At 44.2% G+C, this 25,272-nt stretch overlaps 1 protein-coding gene across 2 annotated transcripts in view; it reads right to left on the bottom strand.

Annotated features, from left to right (window-relative positions):
• The window catches only part of niban2a (niban apoptosis regulator 2a), a 140,116-nt gene that overhangs the window by 42,769 nt on the left and 72,075 nt on the right, over nucleotides 1-25,272 (bottom strand). For both annotated transcript variants that reach the window (XM_060935556.1, XM_060935555.1), the window contains one exon: nucleotides 14,905-15,020. In XM_060935556.1, coding sequence (XP_060791539.1) covers nucleotides 14,905-15,020 — 116 coding nt within the window. The remainder of the gene's footprint in view (nucleotides 1-14,904; nucleotides 15,021-25,272) is intronic.

Below are 25,272 nucleotides of genomic sequence, written 5' to 3'. Positions count from 1 at the left end.
CTGAGAAGGGAATGGAAATTTTGAAAATTTGAACAAGTACAATCCCCAGGTCCTAGTCCCTCCCTTTCTGCTGTGCTCCAGCCTTTCCTCCATAGCTCCTCCCTGCAGAGGAGGCTGCCGTGCACATGCAGGCTAGCAACCACGGCAACTGAAGTTGTTTGATAACAGAAACTGTTGTGAATAGTGTTACATTAGCATTAGCAGTAAACCATTTATGAGAAGGTTTAGCTGTGAGAGCACAAGCATACATAAATATCAGGACACGCACCAAACCGGTACGTCAACCTTGGCACTTCACAAAGAACTTTCAAATAAAACAACGTTAACCATTAGCTTTAGCATCGGAAAAAAGCCAACGTTATGCCCAACTGCAACATCACGGTAACACGTGGTAGCGCGCGATATTAAATAAATAATTTATTTATAAATTTAATAAACAAATCAGTAAATAATTATAGAAATAATCTACTTTATTTATAAAATTAAATACATAATTTCATTTATTTATAAAAGTACTTTATTTTATGACAGTGTGGCTGTGAATCACCAATGCTAACACATAGCACTGCTTTTCTGGAAACATATTTTTCAAAACACATTTTTTTTCCTTGGGTGTGCTTTCCACATACAGTACCAGACAAAAGTTTGGACACACCTACTCATTCATAGGTTTTTCTGTATTTTGACTATCACACACATTTCATATTTTAGATTCCTCAAAGGGGCGGCACGGTGGTGTAGTGGTTAGCGCTGTCGCCTCACAGCAAGAAGGTCCGGGTTCGAGCCCTGTGGCCGGCGAGGGCCTTTCTGTGCGGAGTTTGCATGTTCTCCCCGTGTCCGCGTGGGTTTCCTCCGGGTGCTCCGGTTTCCCCCAAAGACATGCAGGTTAGGTTAACTGGTGACTCTAAATTGACCGTGAGTGTGAATGGTTGTCTGTGTCTATGTGTCAGCCCTGTGATGACCTGGCGACTTGTCCAGGGTGTACCCCGCCTTTCGCCCGTAGTCAGCTGGGATAGGCTCCAGCTTGCCTGCGACCCTGTAGAGCAGGATAAAGCAGCTAGAGATGATGAGATGAGAGTCTTCAAAGTAGTCACCATTTAATTTGGTGACGCTTTGCAGACTTATATCTTAATGGCATTAGCTTAATCAGCTTAACCAGCTTCATGAGGTAGTCATCTGGAATGCCTTTCAATTAACAGATGTGCCTCGTCAAAAGTTAATTAGTGCAATTTCTTGCCTTCTTAATGCATTCGAGATCATCAAGGAGTAAACAATACATATTATTATATGGCACGAGCTACTTCTGGGGGCGGCACGGTGGTGTAGTGGTTAGCGCTGTCGCTTCACAGCAAGAAGGTCCTGGGTTCGAGTCCCGGGGCCGGCGAGGGCCTTTCTGTGTGGAGTTTGCATGTTGTCCGCGTGGGTTTCCTCCGGGTGCTCTGGTTTCCCCCAAAGACATGCAGGTTAGGTTAACTGGTGACTCTAAATTGACCGTGAGTGTGAATGGTTGTCTGTGTCTATGTGTCAGCCCTGTGATGACCTGGCGACTTGTCCAGGGTGTACCCCACCTTTCGCCCATAGTCAGCTGGGATAGGCTCCAGCTTGCCTGCGACCCTGTAGAAGGATAAAGCGGCTAGAGATAATGAGATGAGATGAGCTACTTCCGGTAAAATTGTGCGCTCTGATTAGTTCCTTGGCGGGTAGAATTTTCCCATAATGTCTGTGGGCAATGACAGACTTTCTTTCCAAGGCGTCGGCTTTCACTGTTGCAAAAACAAACAAAATGACAAAAAAAGATGAATTGGAAATCAAAACGGAATCAAAAGCAGCCAAAACACAAAAGACACAAGAATCACTGAGTTATTCAAGAAATGAGCAACAAACAGCGTTCAGAAACTGCTAACTGCATTTATTCGGCATGCGTGACTCAACTACATTACAAATATGGCGTGACTGAAAGCAGCGTTACGCCTCATTTAATGACCGTCTATTTTAATCTTAGAAATAAAAAAAAGCCATATAATAAACTCCTTATTAATCTTGCTTGCTTGGTCTGATATTTTCCCATAAAGACCTCGCACTCCGTTAATACCTTCACCTGTCCTCCTTGTGCCTTGTGGCACATAGAGCCTTCACAGAGCTCCTCCACCTCTCCTTGTTGGCCGCCATGACCCGCACCTCGTCCCATGTACTCCAGCCCATCTCTCTTCTTTCCTGTTCCACAGTCCGTCTCCATGTTGTTTTTGGTCTTTCTTTTCCTTTCTGGCGCCCAGGTCTTTGCCACATTACAATCATTGTCTCAATCTTGCCTAAGAATATGACCAATCATCTTCCATCTGCAAAGTTTCACTTCTTCACTCGGTGGTTTCATGCTTGCTCTTTCTAGCAATTCGTCTGTACTTATGTGATCTTGCCAACGGATGCGGAGGATCCTTCTCAAACATTTATTGTTAAAACACATTCACTGCCCTATTGTCTCCTTTATTCATCTTCCATGTTTCACATCCATCATATAAAATTTGTCCTTTATTTGTTCCTCTGCATCTTTCGTGGGTGCGTAAATGTGTATGATTGTTAGCTTTACGTGTTTGGAATAGTATCTTGCTTGAATTACCCTCTTGCTTTTTGGGATCCATTCCATTAGGGCACCTGTTGCCTTTTTTGACATCAGTATGCCTACTCCTTCTCTATGGTTGTTATCATATCTTCCAGAATAAATAAAGGTTGTTCCAGCTGTCAACTGCACTTTCCCTTGCCTTGTCCAATGCGTCTCACTGATATCTATTCCTTTTCTGCTCATCTCTCTTGCTGCCTGGGCAATGTTGCCACTTCTATACAGTGTTCACACATTCCAATTACCAATCTTTAATGTATTCCTTGGGTGCACCAATGGCCTTATCGGTCTGGGGGCATCCTCCTGGCTTTGGCTCCCAGACATAATCAAAACTCTCTCATGAGGTGGTGCCATGGCGTCCCCTTTAAATGGCAAATTTGTTCTGTTTCTGGTTAATGTAATAAGGTGTTTTTACAGGAGCGGGCTATAAGCCCTCAGCCCAACCCCCAACCTGGAGGACCAGTGGATCACTCTTCGTCAGGCCCCTACCCTTTGACTTGTCCGGCTTGGGTGACTCTACCGGGAGTACATGACTCCCGCCAGCATAGCTCAAGGGGTCACTGGGACACACAAACCACCCCACCATGATAAGGTGGTGATCCCACGGGGTAGCACTCAGTTAATAAGTAGTTAATAAAAATACAGTATATAGCCCTACTCAACAGCTGTAGTAATCTTTATTATGCCAAGAACCGCTCAACTAAGTAAAGAGAAACGACATCCATCATTACTTTAAGACATGAAGTGTCTTTTAATTCATGAAAATAAAGGTGGTGTGTCCAAACTTCTGACTGGTACTGTAGATAGTCGACAGCAGCACACACAGCTGAGCTCATTCAAACGTTTAGCACAAATAATCTACAGTGCCAATGAACTTTTAATTTTTTTTAATCCAAGTAAATAATTAACAATACTGCTTAACATAAAAAAAGTCCTTAATTTATGTTCTTATTAACTGACTGCTCTCAGGTTGTATTGGGACTCTAAATTAATGTTTTATAAAAGGCAGGGAGGGAAAACCACAGAAACCTGTAGATAAAACCTCATAAAAAGTACTAAATTATACCTTTCGTGATATAAACACTTGTCCTTGGGGTGGTACTTTCAAAGGTATATCTATTATACTTCTGATTAATGGACCCAGAGAATGGAGTGCATCTTTAAAACCTATTGAAGTTATATAACTATACTTTAAAACCACTTAGACTGTGGTTAGACTTGGATCTCAGGGATTGATCTCAGTGCTTTGCATCATATTCAAATGTACATTTGAGAGCACTGAATGAGGCAAGTGACCTCATTCTAAGGTGGGGTTTACATTAGACCGTATCAGCGGATCATCAGATTAACGTTTTTAAAACGATTAGTGTGCACACAGCAACACCAATACACGATTAGCGTGCACACAGCAACGCCAATACACGGATACGCTCGGCTCCGCAGGCATCCTGCGCTCCAAATCACTCCGCCCTGAACAGCGAGTGCCCTCTGGAGGGTGCGCACTCCGGCCCTGTGCAGCTCACAGAGCGCGCGAGTATAGCGCACGAGCAGTGATTCGGGACTGAGCCGCTGTGTGTGTGATCCCAGTGCATATCACTTACCACTTGCAAGTGGAAGGATGGCAAGCCTAAAGACAATCATAACTACACAATGGGCAGTATTTGCATCAGTATTTGCAGTATTTTCATACTTTTATACTCTTTAATGAAAGGTGATACAAGGCGGAAGTCCGCACCGTTTTTCAGCAGTCGCGTCACATGACCAACCCCAGCGAATCAGGAAGGTGGATGTCACAGTGACGTTGTCCAATGACGACGCCAGCTAGAGCTCAGCACAGCGTATCCGCGTATTCTCAATGTTTACACAGCACCGGACCACACACGATCTGGATTGAATACGTGGACCCTGGCGGATTCCCGTTTCCCGGCGTTTCCAGGCGGTTTAATGTAAACGGACAGTGCATCCACGAAGAAAACGAGACAGATACGGTCTAATGTAAACTTGGCCTAAGGGTGCGAAATTCTTCTAACTGGGATAGTGCGTTACTCCGCAGCTTATCAGAGTCAGGAGATGTATTTGAAAACAGTGTTGTAGTCGAATCACTAAACCTCAAGTCCGAGTCCAGTCTTGAGTCCCCAGTGTTCAAGTCCGAGTCATTAAAAAAAATTTTGAGTTGAGTCCGAGAACAAGACTCCAACCACACCATTTGACAGTGGCTGTTGCTAACTTTATGTGAAAGCATCTCTGCTACTGTGTTGGACTAACGTTACTGCTTGACTGCCCCATTTTAGTTAACAGGCTACAGATAAAAAGCTTGTTCATCGCTCAGCAAGCCCCGCCCACTATCGACAGGGCAAATAACATGAGAGCGGGTTAACACTAGCTAGTTCATCGCTCAGCAAGCAAGCAAGCCCCGCTATCAACAGAGCAATGAACACAGCGTGTCACTTCCTTCTCTGGGTGGAGTCTCGCCAAGTGACAATTGAAGTTCAAGGTTGTGCCCGTCGTCTCCTCGATAGTTCTTCTACATATGGAACACACCGCAGTGCATTTTTTCCCACTGCACGAGAAGTCTGTATAAGCAAAACGGACAATCCTAGGGTCGTTCTCTCCAGGCATTTTAGTGGCATTAACGTTAGTTTGTTCCTGAACATGACGTACAGTGGTGCTTGAAAGTTTGTGAACCCTTTGGAATTTTCTATATTTCTGCATGAACATGACCTAAAACATCATCAGATTTTCACACAAGTCCTAAAAGCAGATAAAGAGAACCCAGTTAAACAAATAAGACAAAAATATTACACTTGGTCATTTATTTATTGAGGAAAATGATCCAATATTACATATCTGTGAGTGGAAAAAGTATGTGAACCTCTAGGATTAGCAGTTAATTTGAAGGTGAAATTAGAGTCAGCTGTTTTCAATCAATGGGATGACAATCAGGTGTGAGTGGGCACCCTGTTTTATTTAAAGAACAGGGATCTATCAAAGTCTGATCTTCACAACACTTTTGTGGAAGTGTATCATGGCACAAACAAAAGAGATTTCTGAGGACCTCAGAAAAAGCGTTGTTGATGCTCATCAGGCTGGAAAAGGTTACAAAACCATCTCTAAAGAGTTTGGACTCCACCAATTCACAGTCAGACAGATTGTGTACAAATGGAGGAAATTCAAGACCATTGTTACCCTCCCCAGGAATGGTCGACCAACAAAGATCACTCCAAGAGCAAGGCGTGTAATAGTTGGCGAGGTCACAAAGGACTCCAGGGGAACTTCTAAGTAACTGAAGGCCTCTCTCACATTGGCTAATGTTCATGAGTCCACCATCAGGAGAACACTGAACAACAATGGTGTGCATGGCAGGGTTGCAAAGAGAAAGCCACTGCTCTCCAAAAAGAACATTGCTGCTCGTCTGCAGTTTGCTAAAGATCATGTGGACAAGCCAGAAGGGTATTGGAAAAATGTTTTGTGGACGGATGAGACCAAAATAGAACTTCTTGGTTTCAATGAGAAGCGTTATGTTTGGAGAAAGGAAAACACTGCATTCCAGCATAAGAACCTTATCCCATCTGTGAAACATGGTGGTGGTAGTATCATGGTTTGGGCCTGTTTTGCTGCATCTGGGCCAGGACGGCTTGCCATCATTGATGGAACAATGAATTCTGAATTATACCAGCAAATTCTAAAGGAAAATGTCAGGACATCTGTCCATGAACTGAATCCCAAGAGAAGGTGGGTCATGCAGCAAGACAACGACCCTAAGCACACAAGTCGTTCTACCAAAGAATGGTTAAAGAAGAATAAAGTTAATGTTTTGGAATGGCCAAGTCAAAGTCCTGACCTTAATCCAATCGAAATGTTGTGGAAGGACCTGAAGCGAGCAGTTCATGTGAGGAAACCCACCAATATTCCAGAGTTGAAGCTGTTCTGTACGGAGGAATGGGCTAAAATTCCTCCAAGCCGGTGTGCAGGACTGATCAACAGTTACCGGAAACATTTAGTTGCAGTTATTGCTGCACAAGGGGGTCACACCAGATACTGAAAGCAAAGGTTCACATACTTTTTCCACTCACAGATATGTAATATTGGATCATTTTCCTCAATAAATAAATGACCAAGTATAATATTTTTGTCTCATTTGTTTAACTGGGTTCTCTTTATCTACTTTTAGGACTTGTGTGAAAATCTGATGATGTTTTAGGTCATATTTATGCAGAAATATAGAAAATTCACCAAAACCCCTATGGAGAGAAATCCGAGGACCGTGACGTCGCCCGGGATGACGCAGCCGGGGCCCCACCCTGGAGCCAGGCCCGGGGTTGGGGCTCGTATGCGAGCGCTTGGTGGCCGGGCCTTTGCCCATGGGGCCCGGCCGGGCTCAGCCCGAAGAGGTGACGTGGGCCCGACCTCCTGTGGGTTCACCACCCACAGAGGTAGCAGTAGGGGACTGGTGCAATGTGGATTGGGTGGCAGTCGAAGGCAGGGGCCTCGACGACCTGATCCCCGGACACAGCGGCTGGCTGTTGGGACATGGAATGTCACTTCGCTGGGGGGGAAAGAGCCTGAGCTTGTGCGGGAGGTTGAGAGGTACCGGCTAGAGATAGTCGGGCTCACCTCCACGCACAGCTTGGGCTCTGGAACCCAGCTCCTCGAGAGGGGCTGGACTCTCCACTTCTCTGGAGTCGCCCGTGGTGAGCGGCGGCGGGCTGGTGTGGGCTTGCTTATAGCTCCCCAGCTCAGCCGCCATGTGTTGGAGTTTACCCCAGTGAACGAGAGGGTCGCCTCGCTGCGCCTTCGGATTGGGGAGAGGGCTCTTGCTGTTGTTTGTGCCTATGGCCCAAATAGCAGTATAGAGTATCCGGCCTTCTTGGAGTCCCTGGGAGAGGTACTGAGGAGTGCTCAGACTGGGGACTCCATTGTGTTACTGGGGGACTTCAATGCTCACGTGGGAGATGACAGTGACACCTGGAGGGGCGTGGTTGGGAGGAACGGCCTCCCCGATCTGAACCCGAGTGGTGTTTTGTTATTGGACTTCTGTGCTAGTCACGGTTTGTCCATAACGAACACCATGTTCGAGCATAGGGGTGTCCATAAGTGCACGTGGCACCAGGACACCTTAGGTCGGAGGTCAATGATAGACTTTGTAGTCGTTTCATCTGATCTCCGGCCCTATGTCTTGGACACTCGGGTGAAGAGAGGGGCTGAGCTGTCAACTGATCACCACCTGGTGGTGAGTTGGATCCGCTGGCGGAGGAGGAAGCTGGACAGACCTGGCAGGCCCAAACGTATGGTGAGGGTCTGCTGGGAACGTCTGGCCGAGCACTCTGTCGGGGAGGTCTTTAACTCCCACCTCCGGGAGAGCTTTTCCCAGCTTCCGAGGGAGGCGGGGGACATTGAGTCTGAGTGGACCATGTTCTCTACCTCCATTGTGGACGCAGCTGTTCGGAGCTGTGGCCGCAAGGTCTCCGGTGCCTGTCGTGGCGGCAATCCCCGAACCCGATGGTGGACACCAGAAGTAAGGGATGCCGTCAAGCTGAAGAAGGAGTCCTATCGGGCCATGTTAACCTCCAGGACTCCCGAGGCAGCTGACGGGTATCGGCAGGCCAGGCGTGCTGCAGCTCGGGCAGTTGCGGAAGCAAAAACTCGGAACTGGGAGGAGTTCGGGGAGGCCATGGAGAAGGACTATCGGTCGGCCTCGAAGAAATTCTGGCAAACCGTCCGGCGCCTCAGGAGGGGGAAGCAGTACTCTGCCAACACTGTTTACAGTGCGGGTGGGGAGCTGTTGACCTCGACTGGGGACATTGTCGGGCGGTGGAAGGAATACTTTGAGGATCTCCTCAATCCCACCGTCATGTCTTCCACTGAGGAGACTGAGGCTGATGACTCAGAGGTGGACTCGTCCATTACCCAAGCTGAAGTCACTGAGGTGGTTTGCAAGCTCCTCGGTGGCAAGGCACCGGAGGTGGATGAGATCCGCCCTGAGTATCTCAAGTCTCTGGATGTTGTGGGGCTGTCTTGGTTGACACGCCTCTGCAACATCGCGTGGCGGTCAGGGACAGTGCCTCTGGAGTGGCAGACTGGGGTGGTGGTCCCTCTTTTTAAGAAAGGGGACCGGAGAGTGTGCCCCAATTATAGGGGAATCACACTTCTCAGCCTCCCAGGGAAGGTTTACTCCAGGGTACTGGAGAGGAGAATTCGACCAATAGTCGAACCTCGGATCCAGGAGGAACAATGCGGTTTTCGTCCTGGTCGCGGAACACTGGACCAGCTCTATACCCTTCATAGGGTGCTCGAGGGTTCATGGGAGTTTGCCCAACCAGTCCACATGTGCTTTGTGGATCTGGAGAAGGCATTCGACCGTGTCCCCCGTAGTATTCTGTGGGGGGTGCTTCGGGAGTATGGGGTTCGGGGCTCTTTGCTAAGGGCTGTCCGGTCCCTGTACGAACGGAGCAGGAGTCTGGTTCGCATTGCTGGCAGTAAGTCAGACCTGTTCCCAGTGCATGTTGGACTCCGGCAGGGCTGCCCTTTGTCACCGGTTCTGTTCATAATTTTTATGGACAGAATTTCTAGGCGCAGCCAGGGGCCAGAAGGAATCCTGTTTGGGAACCACAGGATTTCATCTCTGCTTTTTGCGGATGATGTTGTCCTGTTGGCTTCTTCAAACCAGGACCTTCAGCATGCACTGGGGCGGTTTGCAGTCGAGTGTGAAGCGGCTGGGATGAGAATCAGCACCTCCAAGTCCGAGGCCATGGTTCTCGACCGGAAAAGGGTGGCTTGCCCTCTCCAGGTTGGTGGAGAAGTTCTGCCTCAAGTGGAGGAGTTTAAGTATCTCGGGATCTTGTTCACGAGTGAGGGAAGGATGGAGCGTGAGATCGACAGGCGGATCGGTGCAGCCTCCGCAGTGATGCGGTCGCTTTACCGGTCCGTTGTGGTGAAGAAGGAGCTGAGCCAAAAGGCGAAGCTCTCAATTTACCGGTCGATCTACGTTCCGACTCTCACCTATGGTCATGAGCTTTGGGTAATGACCGAAAGGACAAGATCGCGGATACAAGCGGCCGAAATGAGTTTCCTTCGCAGGGTGGCTGGGCGCTCCCTTAGAGATAGGGTGAGAAGCACAGTCACTCGGGAGGAGCTCGGAGTAGAGCCGCTGCTGCTCCACATCGAGAGGAATCAGCTGAGGTGGCTCGGGCATCTTTTTCGGATGCCTCCTGGACGCCTCCCTGGGGAGGTGTTCCAGGCATGTCCCCCCGGGAGGAGGCCCCGGGGAAGACCCAGGACACGCTGGAGGGACTATGTCTCTCGGCTGGCCTGGGAACGCCTCGGTGTTCTTCCCGAGGAGCTGGCCGAGGTGTCTGGGGAAAGGGAAGTTTGGGCTTCCCTGCTTAGACTGCTGCCTCCGCGACCCGGTCCCGGATAAAGCGGAAGAAGACGAGACGAGACGAGATATAGAAAATTCTAAAGGGTTCACAAACTTTCAAGCACCACTGTATGAACAGGTGAATGTGCATTCTCTTGCACGGAATTAGTATAAAAATTAATGTAGATATAAATATCTTATTTCTAATTATTATGGCATGTTGCAAAAAATAAAGAAAAAATCTGAGTCCTCGTCTCCAATTTACGATTCTGAATGCAGCAGGGGCGATTTCTCAGAGACAATAAGGGAAGCCGAGCTTCCCCTAAAATTCTCTCCCCAAACTGCGGCATCTATGACGTTGAATTCTCATTAAAACAATAACTTGCATAACATAATATATGCCCAAGATTGTATTTACGTTCATAACTATCCTGTAACTTATTTGAGTGATGTCTGACGAACTTGCAGTTCGCTACGAGAATCACCTTTGCTGCCAGGCTGTAACCAGCGTTGCCAGATACTGCTGACGTTTTCCAGCCAAAATATGTTCAAAACCCGCCAAAATGCACTTAAAACCGCCCAATCTGGCAACACTGGCTGTAACCTTTCTTATTTCAATGGGCTCTATGCGCTGGCAGCCGGGTATCCGTTGCAGTCTATGAGAGGGCTCTGAACAGCCAATTTCAGCTAGTTGTTATTGGTTAAAATCAACAAAATTGTCACTTCCAGGGAAGCCGGGCTTCTCTGGGACTAACGAGACAGTGGGAGGGGCAAGAAGCCGGGCTGATGAAGGATTATTGGAAGTAGTGTTGAAAGATATGAGGAGGGCGGGCTCTATACTTCGGCGTCGGCGAGGAACACGGTAAGTGCAGTCAGTCCCTAGCGGATGTCGAGAAAGTGTAGTCTTGTGCCAAAGTGCTGTCCGAATTTCTTTTCATATAAACGTTTCTTCTCATTGATGTCTCTACACATTACTCTGTAAATAAATGTAAATATTACTCGTTGTGCTCCGTTAACTTTCATCCATTCTATCAGTTTGATCATTCGTGAATTCACTCGTTTATTTCATTTGTAGTTCAATCTGGTTGTAGGCTAGCTTGAGCCTTATTGGGATCTGCAGTGCTAGCTGCTAACAGAAATTGGTGAAGTCTCTGGAAAGCACAACCAGCTAGTATGACAGGGTCACAGACCATTTTCTGGAAAAGGAGCGGAGGGCAGAATTTGTGTATAAATAGTGTGCATCATATAATGTTCATGAATCTGAAGTGTGTATATTGTTCAGTAATGTTAAGAGAATGGTGGGCTCTGTGTTATAGGTTATACCTGGGTATAATATTCAAGGTTCGGTGTGTTGCATAGCCTACCTGGTTATGACTTTCCAGATTGTGTTGCAGAAGATGTTCAAGGATGTGTTGCACAGCTGGGTGTTGTGTTAAAGACTCTGTGTTGCATATCAGGGTATGATGTTCAAAGCTCTTCGTTGAATAGCCAGTGATTTTTGGATGTTTGATATTTTTGATTAAGGATATGAGGCACTAGCCTGGCAAGCCAGACTATAACATGAAATGTACAAGCAAAAATACTTTCTGCCACTAGGTAGGGTTGTCTAGTTCACTATGCTAATGGGGCACACCTTTCTATGCTTTGATATCCGGCCTACAGGTTTTACGATGAATGCGTAAAATGGGCTTCCCCTGTTTTAAAAACCAGCAGCCGCCACTGGAATGCAGATAATGCACAAGTCCAAGTCATGTCACGAGTCCTTAAAATTAGGGCACGAGTCGGACTCAAGTACGACAAGCCTGCTTGAAAACGTGTCTCATCTCGGCTTTTACATTAAACTGTGGATTTGATTATTGCTTTGATTTGATCCACACAAAGGCACTAAATCCTGTGTCCCATGAAAAAGTGCTGCTGCCATAGTAGGCTAAAATGGATACTGGATTTTGTCATGTTTCCAAAAGTGTTTTATTTTAAAACACTGCTGCCAGAGTATGTCATTAAGACCATTTAACATGTTAGAATTCTGGATGGAGCACGGCCACAATGTTGTATAAAACGGAATGAAGAGAAGAACTCAAATTTAAGTAAGAATAACAATAAGCAGGATTTTTCATTAATATTCTTAAATATTCCATAAATAACGTTGATATTTACAGAACTACATTACAAGTGCAGGTTGGTAAAATTCCCCTGTGAGCTAATCTGTCACGACCCCAAGTCTGAGCCCATGGGGTAAAATGAATATGTAAGGCAGGACTGTGCAGACACACATTCTCCAGCCTCCATCTCTAATAACATGTTGGATCACGAGCCTCCTTTTCACCCTCTGGTTTCGATATAATTGAGGGTTCGAGTGACGACATAACATTAAAGCACCGCAAGGCAAGCCAAATAAACTTTAGCTATGCACTAAGACCTAAATAAATGAAAAGGATATGGAATGGAAATATTTTTTGGTTAAAGTTAATCTGATGCAGGAGCTGGCTAGATTTCTTCAAGTGTAGACTGTAATAAGTAAATTCTTCCAAGTTTAATCTACCTTAAAGTAAATCTGCAGATCAGTGAGCTCGATTTGACACATCAACAAGCTGGATATGTGAGAAGTGGCATTAAAAAATAAAAATAAAATAAAGACTCCTTTATGTGTTCCCACAAGGATTTTTTTTTTTTTTTAACATCTGACTGGTTTCCATGAGGAAGACTGCCTAAAAATGCTAAAAGAGCATTTCTTTTGGTGACTGAGGTTAAGCTTAAGGTTGGCGTGAGATGTATGCAAAGCATTAATTAGCTGCATTCATAATTATGAGTGGAAGGGCCTTATAACAAGGGCAAGACAAATGTAATAATAATAATAATAATGGTGGCGGCACGGTGGTGTAGTGGTTAGCGCTGTCGCCTCACAGCAAGAAGGTCCGGGTTCGAGTCCCGTGGCTGGTGAGGGCCTTTCTGTGCGGAGTTTGCATGTTCTCCCCATGTCCGCGTGGGTTTCCTCCGGGTGCTCCGGTTTCCCCCACAGTCCAAAGACATGCAGGTTAGGTTAACTGGCGACTCTAAATTGACCGTAGGTGTGAATGTGAGTGTGAATGCTTGTCTGTGTCTATGTGTCAGCCCTGTGATGACCTGGCGACTTGTCCAGGGTGTACTCCACCTTTCGCCCATAGTCAGCTGGGATAGGCTCCAGCTTGCCTGCGACCCTGTAGAACAGGATAAAGCGGCTAGAGATAATGAGATGAGATGAGATGAATAATAATGGTTTAATATCAAAGTTGCCATAAATATGGCTCTTTACCTGATATAAAAACTAAATATACATACTCCACTAATATTAAAAATCCTAAATACTAATTGTTAAACTTATAATACTAAATATAAAAGATATAAGAAAATTTCCTAGCCTGAAATCAGTACTCGAGTCCGACTCGTGCCCTAATTTTAAGGACTCATGACTCGACTCGGACTTGAGCACTGATGACTTTGACTGGTGCATTAACTGCATTTGGACTCGTACCGTAAACTGGAGACGAGGACTCGGATTTTTCTTTATTTTTTGTAACACACCATAATAATTTGGCATAAGATATTTATATCTACATTAATTTTGTACTAATTTGGTGCAAGAGTGTCGCACGTGCATCAGATAGACTTTTGGGCACGTTCTGGAAAGCATGCATGCCAAGCAAACTCTCTTGTGCGTGCTGTAAACGATTCGCACCTGCACGTGATTAAGGCGCAATCAGCGTGCCAATATAAAAACTGTGAAAACACACTTACTTTGCGAAGTATTGAGTTGCGTTGCTGACACAATACTGAGCCTTATTTCCTAGTTTGGTTTCCTGATCCCTGATTTCCTGTTTCTTGTCTTTGATTCTGCCGAGTCTACGATAGCCTGTTTGTGCCTCGCTCGACCTATTGCCTGTTTCACTGTTTTACGATTTTGCCTGCCGTTCTGGATTGTTTACCCTCTTCACTTGTATTAATAAACACCTTCTGCACTTACATCCGTCTCCCAACCATCTCTGACAGAATACTTCGCACTCCCTGACAAAGAGAATGCACATTCACCTGTTCATACGCCATGTTCAGGAACAAACTAATGTTAATGGTGCTAAAACAGCTACCATCAAATGGTGCGGTTGGAGTCTTGTTCTCAGACTCGACTCGGATCAATAGTGGACTCGACTCAGAATTTTTTTTAAATGACTTGGACTTGACTCAGACTTGAACACTGGGGACTCGAGATTGGACTTGGACTCGAGGTTTAGTGACTTGACTACAATGCTGCCTGAGATACAAAAAAAAAGACCTAACTTATAATCCTAAATATTGGCAATATATGAGAAATAAGTCAAATTTGAAATTTGAGCAATACTATGATACTAATAGAGGAAAAAATGATCTGAGACAAAGTGAAGGAATTAAACGATATGATTACCTAACTGACCAACAAAAAGTGTAAATGTAACGGCGATAGTATAATGCGGAAAAAAAAAAACCTGTGCAACAATAAACAAATGAATAATAATAATGAAAGTACTAAGATCGTAATGGGAATTATCCTGATAAAGTTAAACTAGATTACTAATTGTTATTGTTGTTTGCGCAACGGTTTCTAAGGATTTCACAGGTTTCTCTCGAGAAAGTCCTAGCATCTATACATGATTTAGTCTTCACAAATGTTTGTGTGTGTCAGAGAAGTACGTCTACACTTCCATCTGACTTACAGTGCCGCCTGTGTCTCACCTGCCCTTCTCCACGCACAAAGGCTGGATTCAGTTCACAGAGCGGAAACTCCACCCTGGCCGGCAGAGCACACCAGAGGAGAAAAAGAAAGGAGAAGTGGGAAAGGAGAAAGCGAAGAAGTGAAAAGTGAAGAAAAAAGTGAAAATATCCTACTCTGACCCTGAATCTGGGCTGGGATTAGAGAACTGACCCGTGCTGGATCCCCGCACATCATGTCCCAGGTGCCATAGTGGCCTTGGGCTTGTCTGTATAGTCGCAGGGAATCAGTGAACGCCGGTGTGTGCACCTTGTTCTCCTCTGACAGACCTGCAGGGGGCATAAGAGAGCACAGGCATTGCATTCACTGACATGAATACGTTTACATACTTGGCAAAACATGTCAATCTGGTTAAAATGTAGACATTAAAATGAAGTATTACGATACATTAGGGCACAGGTTCCCAACCCTGGTCTTGAACAACCCTCTGTCCTGTATACATTAATGTATTCCATGCTCTAACACACCCACATCAACTTAAAATGTGCAGGACACAGGGTTCTCGAGGACCAGGGTTGGGAACGTGTGCATTCGGAAAAGAGACAAGTGAAGGAGTGTGTACTCAAAAGAAGAACATTATTCAATATTTAGAATGTATACATGCTTGAAAATGTGTTCTTCAAAATGTAATGAAGCAAAAGTCCAAATAAAATAAAGACGCAAAGCAAAACAATAACATATAGCTGGAAGTAGCGATGAGGGGGCCAAGCCATCATCGCAGTCATCATGGCAACTTGATCCGATCATGTTAAAAGTAGGCATATCGGGTGAAAATTCAATCCAAATTGCTTGAAACTGCTCTCCCTGAATTCAGAATTGAATGCAGAATAACATACTTTTTCCAGAATTAAAATATGTTTATCCGTTCTTGAGATATTACAAATAAAAGACTGAAAATAATGGCTTAATTTTTAGAAAACTGGCGTAATATTCTGTATGAGGATCACATGGTACAAAATGTGCCTCATTAACCAATGACAACCCCAATTCCAAAAAAGTTGGGACAAAGTACAAATTGTAAATAAAAACGGAATGCAATAATTTACAAATCTCAAAAACTGATATTGTATTCACAATAGAACAGAAAACATATCAAATGTCGAAAGTGAGACATTTTGAAATTTCATGACAAATATTGGCTCATTTGACATTTCATGACAGCAACACATCTCAAAAGAGTTGGGACGGGGCAATAAGAGGCTGGAAAAGTTAAAGGTACAAAAAAGGAACAGCTGGAGGACCAAATTGCAACTCATTAGGTCAATTGGCAATAGGTCATTAACATGACTGGGTATAAAAAGAGCATCTTGGAGTGGCAGCGGCTCTCAGAAGTAAAGATGGGAAGAGGATCACCAATCCCCCTAATTCTGTGCCGACAAATAGTGGAGCAATATCAGAAAGGAGTTCGACAGTGTAAAATTGCAAAGAGTTTGAACATATCATCATCTACAGTGCATAATATCATCAAAAGATTCAGAGAATCTGGAAGAATCTCTGTGCGTAAGGGTCAAGGCCGGAAAACCATACTGGGTGCCCGTGATCTTCGGGCCCTTAGACGGCACTGCATCACATACAGGCGTGCTTCTGTATTGGAAATCACAAAATGGGCTCAGGAATATTTCCAGAGAACATTATCTGTGAACACAATTCACCGTGCCATCCGCCGTTGCCAGCTAAAACTCTATAGTTCAAAGAAGAAGCCGTATCTAAACATGATCCAGAAGCGCAGACGTCTTCTCTGGGCCAAGGCTCATTTAAAATGGACTGTGGTAAAGTGGAAAACTGTTCAGTGGTCAGACGAATCAAAATGTGAAGTTCTTTATGGAAATCAGGGACGCCGTGTCATTCGGACTAAAGAGGAGAAGGACGACCCAAGTTGTTATCGGCGCTCAGTTCAGAAGCCTGCATCTCTGATGGTATGGGGTTGCATTAGTGCGTGTGGCATGGGCAGCTTACACATCTGGAAAGACACCATCAATGCTGAAAGGTATATCCAGGTTCTAGAGCAACATATGCTCCCATCCAGACGACGTCTCTTTCAGGGAAGACCTTGCATTTTCCAACATGACAATGCCAAACCACATACTGCATCAATTACAGCATCATGGCTGCGTAGAAGAAGGGTCCGGGTACTGAACTGGCCAGCCTGCAGTCCAGATCTTTCACCCATAGAAAACATTTGGCGCATCATAAAACGGAAGATACGACAAAAAAGACCTAAGACAGTTGAGCAACTAGAATCCTACATTAGACAAGAATGGGTTAACATTCCTATCCCTAAACTTGAGCAACTTGTCTCCTCAGTCCCCAGACGTTTACAGACTGTTGTAAAGAGAAAAGGGGATGTCTCACAGTGGTAAACATGGCCTTGTCCCAACTTTTTTGAGATGTGTTGTCATGAAATTTAAAATCACCTTATTTTTCTCTTTAAATGATACATTTTCTCAGTTTAAACATTTGATATGTCATCTATGTTCTATTCTGAATAAAATATGGAATTTTGAAACTTCCACATCATTGTATTCCGTTTTTATTTACAATTTGTACTTTGTCCCAACTTTTTTGGAATCAGGGTTGGAGATCAAATGGTTTTTTTTCTTAATAACTTATTTTTCAAGATATTTACATGGAAATTGGCAGGCACATAGATGGTTATATACCGAATACAAAGCTTGAAAAATTAGTAAAAACAAATGCAAATTAATATTTAATTGGTATTAATTATGTAAATTCAGTAAAACTGTTAATTCGGTACACTCAATAAAAATGTAATAAAAGTTAATTTCTAAAACCCTCTTTGTGCTCTGTAGGCCTTTGTATTTCTCAAAAGTAGGGCCTACTAGTGTTTATTTGAAAGAATATAAATTATTATTTTGATTAATATTCACAGCTTTCAAGGCAAAACTCGAAAAAAAATTGTGTGATTCACATCCAATAAACAACTCCAATTAAAGGAGAACTGAAGGCAAATTTTTTTATCATCAAAATTCTATTTATCTCATTAAATATAGGAATGCATTTTTGATCGCTATTTTGTCACTGATATAGCAAGTTACGAGTGTTTGAAACATGCTCTGTGATATATCAGTCCATATGTCAAAGCAATGGCTGTAAACGAGATTCGTTGAGACCTGTGTGAGATATCGTAGGACGGAAGTAAAACGTACAGCGGAAATCAAAGTGACCAACATCTGCCAGCATTGTCAAAAGACACGCGCGCCCTCTTTCGAATGTTGATGTAATCAAGCTGGAAGTTTTGTTTGTTTTGATAGTGATCAGGAAAGTTTGAAAAAAGTAGGCAGTAATCGTCATTTAAACTCGTTTTTGTGCAATATTTCGTTTGGAAAACAGTTTTCAAAATGGCGGCACTGACACCTGGCGGACACGTCACGTTTTGAAGTCTCGCACAAGTCTCGTAAAGATCACGCGGATAAGCGACGCCTGCCATGGACCAAACGAACTAAATTCAACATGGCTAAAAACCGAATAGGCCGATAAGTATAATATTTAATTGCAGTTAGTTGCCAATACGAGTCACGATATAAGGTTACTAAAATGGAAAACGTAATTGAATAACACGTTAATTAAGAAATAAAGCAAGTTTAAAAATGATTTCAGTTCTCCTTTAATTGAATTGAAATTGACACTCGCATTTCTGACTTCCGGTTTTTTATCATTCTGACCACTAAGATCTCAATATTTTTCATCAAAACAATTTACAAGAAGTTATATTCTCATCTCATCTCATTATCTCTAGCTGCTTTATCCTTCTACAGGGTCGCAGGCAAGCTGGAGCCTATCCCAGCTGACTATGGGCAAAAGGCAGGGTACACCCTGGACAAGTCGCCAGGTCATCACAGGGCTGACACATAGACACAGACAACCATTCACACCTATGGTCATTTTAGAGTCACCAGTTAACCTAACCTGCATGTCTTTGGACTGTGGGGGAAACCGGAGCACCCGGAGGAAACCCACGCGGACAACATGCAAACTCCGCACAGAAAGGCCCTCGCCGGCCCCGGGGCTCGAACCCAGGACCTTCTTGCTGTGAGGCGACAGCGCTAACCACTACACCACCGTGCCGCCCCAAGTTATATTCTAAAATAGTTATTTATTTACACTATCGTTCAAAAGTTTGGGGTCACCCAGACAATTTTGTGTTTTCCATGAAAAGTCACACTTTTATTTACCACCATAAGTTGTAAAATGAATAGAAAATATAGCCAAGACATTTTTCTGGCCATTTTGAGTATTTAATCGACCCCACAAATGTGATGCTCCAGAAACTCAATCTGCTCAAAGGAAGGTCAGTTTTATAGCTTCTCTAAAGAGCTAAACTGTTTTCAGCTGTGCTAACATGATTGTACAAGGGTTTTCTAATCATCCATTAGCCTTCTGAGGCAATGAGCAAACACATTGTACCATTAGAACACTGGAGTGAGAGTTGCTGGAAATGGGCCTCTATACATCTATGGAGATATTGCACCAAAAACCAGACATTTGCAGCTAGAATAGTCATTTACCACATTAGCAATGTATAGAGTGGATTTCTGATTAGTTTAAAGTGATCTTCATTGAAAAGAACAGTGCTTTTCTTTCAAAAATAAGGACATTTCAAAGTGACCCCAAACTTTTGAACGGTAGTGTACATGAATCAGTTTGATTAAAAAAAAAGTAGGTAAAGCTATGAAAACTCACTTCAAAGTCTCCCGTGAAGCATAGCATCAAAACTAGCTGAAGGAAAATTTTGCTGAATACTTCATCAGAAACAGTGAGAGCGAGAGAACATCCCAATAAAAGTTATCTGATTGATATTCACGAGTAATCCAGTCGAAAACTGATCAGGAGAGAGAGAGAGAGCCTGACTGCTTTCCCATGACTCAAAAAGAAAAGCACCGGCAGTTTCCCGACGTCCCGCGAGCAGAGAATGAACTCTGTTGTACCAATTTCAACCTGCCATTACTCCCAAAGTACTGAACAGATCTTAACGAGATACATTTCTTTGGAAAGCAGAGATCATAAGCTTTTTAGTGATAGTATTCACAATAGAAAATATTCCAGAGTTAAGCAATGACAGATTTGGAAACTTAGATGAGCGTCTGCGTGCACAATTTTCACAGCACGGCCGGCGAGCATCTGATATGCCTATTAAAAGCAGGGCTATAAGCACCGATAGCAATAAATAACTCAGGGACAGGCATAGGGAGCATATTACAATTCTCATATCATAAATTTAGTATTATAAGGTTTTATCTAGGATATAAATGAACGGAAGATAAAACCTTACAGTACTCAGATCATGATGTGGTTAACCAACTGTTAGAGACTCTTTAAACTCTTGAAAACAGTATTTCCTATGTGTCATTTTAACCTTACATCTTTATCAGGGTCATGATAACCTTTCAGAAATTCGCTCCTCCTTATACAGACACACGCCAGCAGGAAATGACCATACAAAAGCTGCACAAACACTGGCTGACATCAGCAGATGAGAGTCAGGACTACAGGAAAGGCCGATGATAGAGAAAGCTCGTGCTGCGATTTACACACGTCTACATTTGTGTGCAATTTAAAGGTGCAGTTTGTACGTAATTTCTTCAAATGTCATTTCATGTTCGAGATACCTCAGGAAAAAACAAAACACAACAACAACTGTGACGTGTAATCTGGGAATGGAATGGATATCTCTATTTTCTTTGAGCGATATCTTCTGGACTTCTGTTTAGAGTTTACATCAAGGCCGCAGGCATAAGAAAACTCCGCTGCTGTGTAGTTTTAGCCTAAAAGGCATCTCATAAGACATATATACAGCACCTGCAACAAAGAGGGTGGGGTTGATTTGGAGTAATAGGAAGGCTCGTCAATGTATTCATTGTGATTGAAGTTTGTCTCACAGCCAGCAGAGAGTGCTAAAAGTTACAAACCGCTCCTTTAATAATTAGGCAATAGTCTGGTGGACATGAGACTTACTCCTTACGTGCGTGTTTGCGTGTGTGTCTGTGTGTGTGTGTGTACATCCGTGACTGACCGGGACACTTAGAATAACAGGAAGTGAGCAGATTTCAAGCTCGATTTTTCAGGAACAGGAAGCCTTTTTTGGCAGAGAGGAATTAAACAGCATGTGAAAGAGAAATAGGAAAAGAATGAAAATAGACAAAACCAGCTCATTTTTCTTGGCTGTGTGCTCCTAAGAACAATTTGGGAACATGCATGTACAGTCTGAGAAAGTCCCCAAGTGCTACAGTCAGTACCGACCCCACCTACAGAGTATTTCCATAATGCTATCCTTATCAGGAGAGGAGTGGTCTAAAAAAAAAAAGGTGTGTGGATGTGTGTGGGTTTGGGAGTATTATGCACTGACTTTCAAGGTAAAATGCCCATACAGATTGTACCCACTCTGACAGATGGGTAAAAGAGTGTGAATGGGGCAAGGCTGGATAAAAATAAACCATGTGGTAGCATTTAAGGTGGCCTCCGAGTCTGATGCATTTCCATCTCGCACAACCACGCTCAGTGGTTAGCTGAGGCTCATGGGATGGCCCATTCTTAGGGAACCACAGGCATGGTCTGTGTGTGTATTCAGAGCCAGCGTGATCCTAGTCGCAATTCCTATACACAATCTCTTAAAGTAGTTCAGCTGTAAGATTTCTATTAATGCGTTCATTCTAATATATTATTGCTTCCATATGAAAAACCTGCTCTGTAACATGACAGGCCGTTTTTTTTGGGGGGGGGGATTGACTTCACAACGAGAGAGGCTAATGAGGGAATAACTGTTAGTTAGTTAATAAATGGATCTTTAATTTAAATATAAATACATTTACTGGTGGGGTGGCACGGTGGTGTAGTGGTTAGTGCTGTCGCCTCACAGCAAGAAGGTCCAGGTTCGAGCCCCGTGGCCGGCGAGGGCCTTTCTGTGCGGAGTTTGCATGTTGTCCGGGTGCTCCGGTTTCCCCCACAGTCCAAAGGCATGCAGGTTAGGTTAACTGGTGACTCTAAATTGACGGTAGGTGTGAATGGTTGTCTGTGTCTACAGTATGTGTCAGCCCTGTGATGACCTGGCGACTTGTCCAGGGTGTACCCCGCCTTTCGCCCGTAGTCAGCTGGGATAGGCTCCAGCTTGCCTGCGACCCTGTAGAACAGGATAAAGCGGCTACAGATAATGAGATGAGATTCACTGAATATGAGCAATTGCACGCTCTGATTGGCTACTCTACTCCCAGGCTATCAGCTCATATCCTTGACTTACAAGTAACGTCAAAGCAAAATAGAAACCCGGATGTCGGCCATATCGGTGGATATACAAATGCGGGGTCAAGCAACATTCCATACAAAACAGTCACGCGTGTGCAACTCTCTTTGTTTTTCCACTGCTTTAAGTGTTCCATCCATCCATCCATTATCTGTAGCTGCTTTATCCTGTTCTACAGGGTCGCAGGCAAGCTGGAGCCTATCCCAGCTGACTACGGGTGAAAGGCGGGGTACACCCTGGACAAGTCGCCAGGTCATCACAGGGCTGACACATAGACACAGACAACCATTCACACTCACATTCACACCTACGGTCAATTTAGAGTCGCCAGTTAACCTAACCTGCATGTCTTTGGACTGTGGGGGAAACCGGAGCACCCGGAGGAAACCCACGCGGACACGGGGAGAACATGCAAACTCCGCACAGAAAGGCCCTCGCCGGCCACGGGGCTCGAACCCGGACCTTCTTGCTGTGAGGCGACAGCGCTAACCACTACACCACCGTGTCGCCCGCTTTAAGTGTTCTTTTAGCTATAACATCTTTGTGCTGTGTATGGTTGTGGTCACAACAGTACTCGTGACCGTGGGACGCTCCGATTTTTTAGAATTCCGTCGGAAAGAGGGTGAGGAAACTCTGATGCTTAGTACGGAGAGGAGACAAGCACGGCTGAACAACATGGGCAGGGCTGATCTAACAGAGGCTCAAACCAAAACAGCTCATGTTTACGGTAATTATTTTATCTCAGGTGAGATTCAAAAGCTCTCTCGATAATATCATGGAAGAATTTTATTTCGTCTTGCTAGAATTTTGCTATAAAATGAGTGTTCTCTTGTCATGGTTCACACGGTCGTTGTTATAATTTTAACACATGTATTACCATTTCGTTTCTAGGAGCGTCAGCAAAATGATACGATAGAAACAATCCAGACTGGGCACCCAGTCAGAAAATGAGCTATGTTTCGGCCAAGGTCGGACTTGATTCTTCGGCAGCCGAACGACACCAAAGAGCTCAAAGGAGGAGGAAGACAGCTGAATTTCCGGAAGCAAGTACAACTGCTTTGTCATTGTTGACTGGTTTAATTAATAAGGTACTTACCCATCTAGAGACAAAGAAGTTATAGGCTTCCATGGACTTATAAGCCTTCATCTGAGATTTGTCGACCCACGAAGTCTGCCAAACCAGATAGAACACGATATCTGGGTACTCGATGGTCAGTAGAAGCGTCTTATCTTCAGAAAAATCCGACTTTTTTCAATAATAGGGGTCAAAACCACACATATCTATCTTCTCTTTATATCGAATCTTTATATCGCTCAACTGTTCAAATCGTGGTAATACTGAGAACATTCAGCATTGTTTACAGACATGCTTTCAGCGGCTGCCATCCTAGTTGCTTTGTATATCCACCATCATGACGGACGCACAAAAAAAAAGCAACAAAATATGGAATGAAAGTATTTGATGATAAGAATGGGGCGGCATGGTGGTGTAAGTGGTTAGCACGGTTGGCTCACAGCAAGAAGCTCCTGGGTTCGTGGCCAGCGAGGGCCTTTCTGTATGGAGTTTGCATGCTGTCCACGTGGGTTTCCTCCAGGTGCTCTGGTTTCCCCCACAGTCCAAAGGCATGCAGGTTAGGCTAATAGAGATCTTGCAGTCACGTGACCGGAAAGTACACAACCGCCATCTTGTCGGTCAACAGCACAGCTGAATACTGCTGCACTCGTGTACAGAATGGATCAATTTCAACCGACGGACTACACGGCTCATTTTTCTAATGAACAGATAACTAGATATATGTCTAAAATAAACGATCTACAGATTAGTGACCCTTATGGCTTACCGGACGGAGTTTTCACGACCGTGTCAGTGGATATGGAACTGCCAGAGGTGGAATACCCAGACGTGTATAATTACCTCATCAACTTTCCCTCGCTGTTCAGTGGTGAAGCACTGCGTGCTTATAAATCTCTGCACAGTTATCTTTACAGAAATTCAGGATTTGTCAGCGACTCAGATGTGGCATCTTGTAAACAAGAAAATTATCCTCATTGGACGGGTAAGTCACTTAAGTATTGAGTATAGCACTGACCAGCCGATTATAGAATAGAATAAGGTAATTCCAGCTGTAATTCCAAATCGTCCGTCTTGTTTACCTGGCGTTGGAGAGGTAGAGGCTTAGCAGTGGAGGTTTGAGTAGCTGTTTTCTGAGCTTAGTCAACAGGCCGGCTCTGCAGCCTCGCTTTTGCTTCCGCTCCCGACGCCGCCTCCTTCGCTTTGCTTCCGATAACAATCCACGGAGACGCCGCTGGTCTTGCTATCTCGTCCGGAATGTTTTTTTTTTTTCTCGTCCGGAATGTTGTGTATGCGATGGAAATCGCTACAAACCGTCATTTTCTGCTGGAAACCAATGTCCAGTAAGTCCATATGGTTGTAGTGGATATTGAAGTCCGCTACAGACGAACAACACGCAAAAATACACACAAAAAACATAAAAAATGTGCACAGGTAGGGAGAGCTTGTAGCCGCAGCCGTTGTAGTAGAATTGTATATAGTAGGTTTTTCCAGAAGAAAAGGTAGAAGTAGAACCAGAAGTAGAAGTAGAAGGCGGAAATATGGCGTTTGACCGACAAGATGGCGTCTGTCACAATCTGGATCGGCTGTGACGTCACATGCAAGTGCTCCATTGGTGGCTCTAAATTGACGGTAGGTGTGAATGGTTGTTTGTGTCTATGTGTCAGCCCTGTGATGACCTGGCGACTTGTCCAGGGTGTACCCCACCTCTCGCCCATAGTCAGCTGGGATAGGCTCCAGCTCGCCTGCGACCCTGTTGGACAGGATAAGCGGCTACAGAGGATGGATGGATGATAAGAACGTATCTCTTTTTATTTTTCAAGAATTATTATTATAGCATTTTTCACAAATTGCTCCTGTCATTTCGTCAGTTTGTTTACATCCTAAGCGGAAATGGGACGTTTTGTATAAAGCTTTTATCGATTGAATTTGCAAAAAATGAAAATAAAAATGCTCTGTTTCTCAAAATCCAGTGAATGTGGATAGAATAAAGCAGTTATTTCATGCAACATCAGTGCTACGTGCCTCGTCGGCTATCAGCTCATGTACGACTCGATTTCGTGGAATAACTGTTTATAGCTGTTATGATGTTAGTGATAACAGGAAATTTGCAGATGTTCCTAAATATTAAATGCAACAATAAATTGATCTTTAATTTAAAAATAAATACATTCACTGGCAAATTGCTGTGGCT

This window comes from Neoarius graeffei, chromosome 12 (genome assembly GCF_027579695.1).
Source record: "Neoarius graeffei isolate fNeoGra1 chromosome 12, fNeoGra1.pri, whole genome shotgun sequence".
Taxonomy (NCBI): Eukaryota; Metazoa; Chordata; class Actinopteri; order Siluriformes; family Ariidae; genus Neoarius; species Neoarius graeffei.
Note: the sequence above shows the minus strand (reverse complement) of the source record. Positions and strands in the feature narration are given on the sequence as shown.